General features: G+C 36.8%; 1 protein-coding gene across 4 annotated transcripts in view; it reads left to right on the top strand.

Moving 5' to 3' along the window:
• MELK (maternal embryonic leucine zipper kinase) overlaps positions 1–1184 on the top strand; it is a 92874-nt gene extending 91690 nt beyond the window's left edge. For all 4 annotated transcript variants that reach the window (XM_077756173.1, XM_077756174.1, XM_077756172.1 and 1 more), the window contains one exon: positions 663–1184. In XM_077756173.1, coding sequence (XP_077612299.1) covers positions 663–840 — 178 coding nt within the window. In that variant the 3' untranslated portion in view covers positions 841–1184. The remainder of the gene's footprint in view (positions 1–662) is intronic.
• The last annotated feature ends 217 nt before the right edge of the window (positions 1185–1401 follow it).

The following is a 1401-nucleotide window of genomic DNA, read 5'->3' as shown; positions in this document are numbered from 1 at the left end:
TTATCCCACATTTCAAAATACACACACACACACACACACACACACACACACACACACACACACACACCATGTGTTTCAAGCATGGGAATAGACCATCTCCATGGGCTTTCTGTTACAACTCTGCCATAAAGTGTAACGATCATAACCTCTTACTACTATTAGAAAAACCTCAAAAACACACACCTTTCTGACAGGTTGGTGGCTTCAGCTTTATTTATATGAAAAACAATTTTCTGATGAGGTGCACGCAAAAAAATATTCTTAATCTTCCCTGTACTTTCTTTTGTTGTGAACATTGTGGAAATGGCCTACTGTTCACGGATTATACTGTTGAAAGAGTTGCATAAAGGAGGCCAGAAGATTTCTTGAGCATGAATGGCATAGGTAGCTATGAAAGGAAGGCTTTTATTTGGATAAAGGAAAGTTCTAGTAAAGCCTTTCATCTTTATTCTTTTTTAAGATCCTAGTTCAGTGTCTGCAAAAACACCTGTCATGCTCCATGATTAAGGTATAGCTAAGTCATTTGGAAACTGTAAGCAGTAAGATATTGCTTAATGAAATAATGGTTCATTTTCTCCACTGGCCTCCTACAGGCTTAGAAATCTCTTGTACAGAATATTCATGGTTCTGCTACTAACTGGCTTCTTATCTTGTTTTCATAGCTATACACTGAAGTGTCAGACACAGTCAGATTTTGGTAAAGTGACAATGCAGTTTGAACTAGAAGTGTGCCAGCTTCAGAAACCCGACGTGGTGGGTATCAAGAGGCAGCGGCTTAAGGGTGATGCCTGGGTTTACAAGAGATTAGTGGAAGACATCCTGTCTAGCTGCAAGGTATAATTGTTGGATGGTTCACCCCTGCTGGATGAATATGGGTGTGTTACAGCCTATGTGGAGAATGGTATCATTGGTTTGATTTTTAAAGTCCATTGGAACTCTAGACTTGTTTCTAAAGAGCTGTCTTAAAGACAAACACCTTTTTGTTTTTAAACAAAAGATATTTTGCAGATGACTGTAAGGCAAGCCCATCTGTCATTATCTATTACTGTCTTTTTTAATCATATGGTTTTGTATATTAATAACTGTTGACTTTCCTAGTTCACTTCCATATGTGAAAGTAAGCTCTCAACTATGTCCCCTTTTAATGTGTAATTTCTTTCTGAATAAAATCATTTGTGAATATATCAGGCTTCTCCTCTTCTTTGTATTTGATTTTGATACAAATAAAACCTCAAATGGCTTCCTGACTATTAAGTAGAGACTATTTGGAGATGTTTTATCTGTTATCAAATATGCCTTGGGCAGAAAAAACAGATAAGAATTCATTTGCATAATTTTTTCCTGTCTCTGATTTAAGTAGGATTTATTGAGATCGTTAACTAAGTCACAGCTGTGGTTACC

The sequence above is a fragment of the Crocuta crocuta genome, unplaced genomic scaffold (genome assembly GCF_008692635.1).
Source record: "Crocuta crocuta isolate KB4526 unplaced genomic scaffold, BGI_CrCroc_1.0 scaffold431, whole genome shotgun sequence".
Classification (NCBI taxonomy): Eukaryota; Metazoa; Chordata; class Mammalia; order Carnivora; family Hyaenidae; genus Crocuta; species Crocuta crocuta.
The sequence above is the reverse complement of the archived record's forward strand: the minus strand, read 5'-3'. Positions and strand labels throughout refer to the sequence as shown.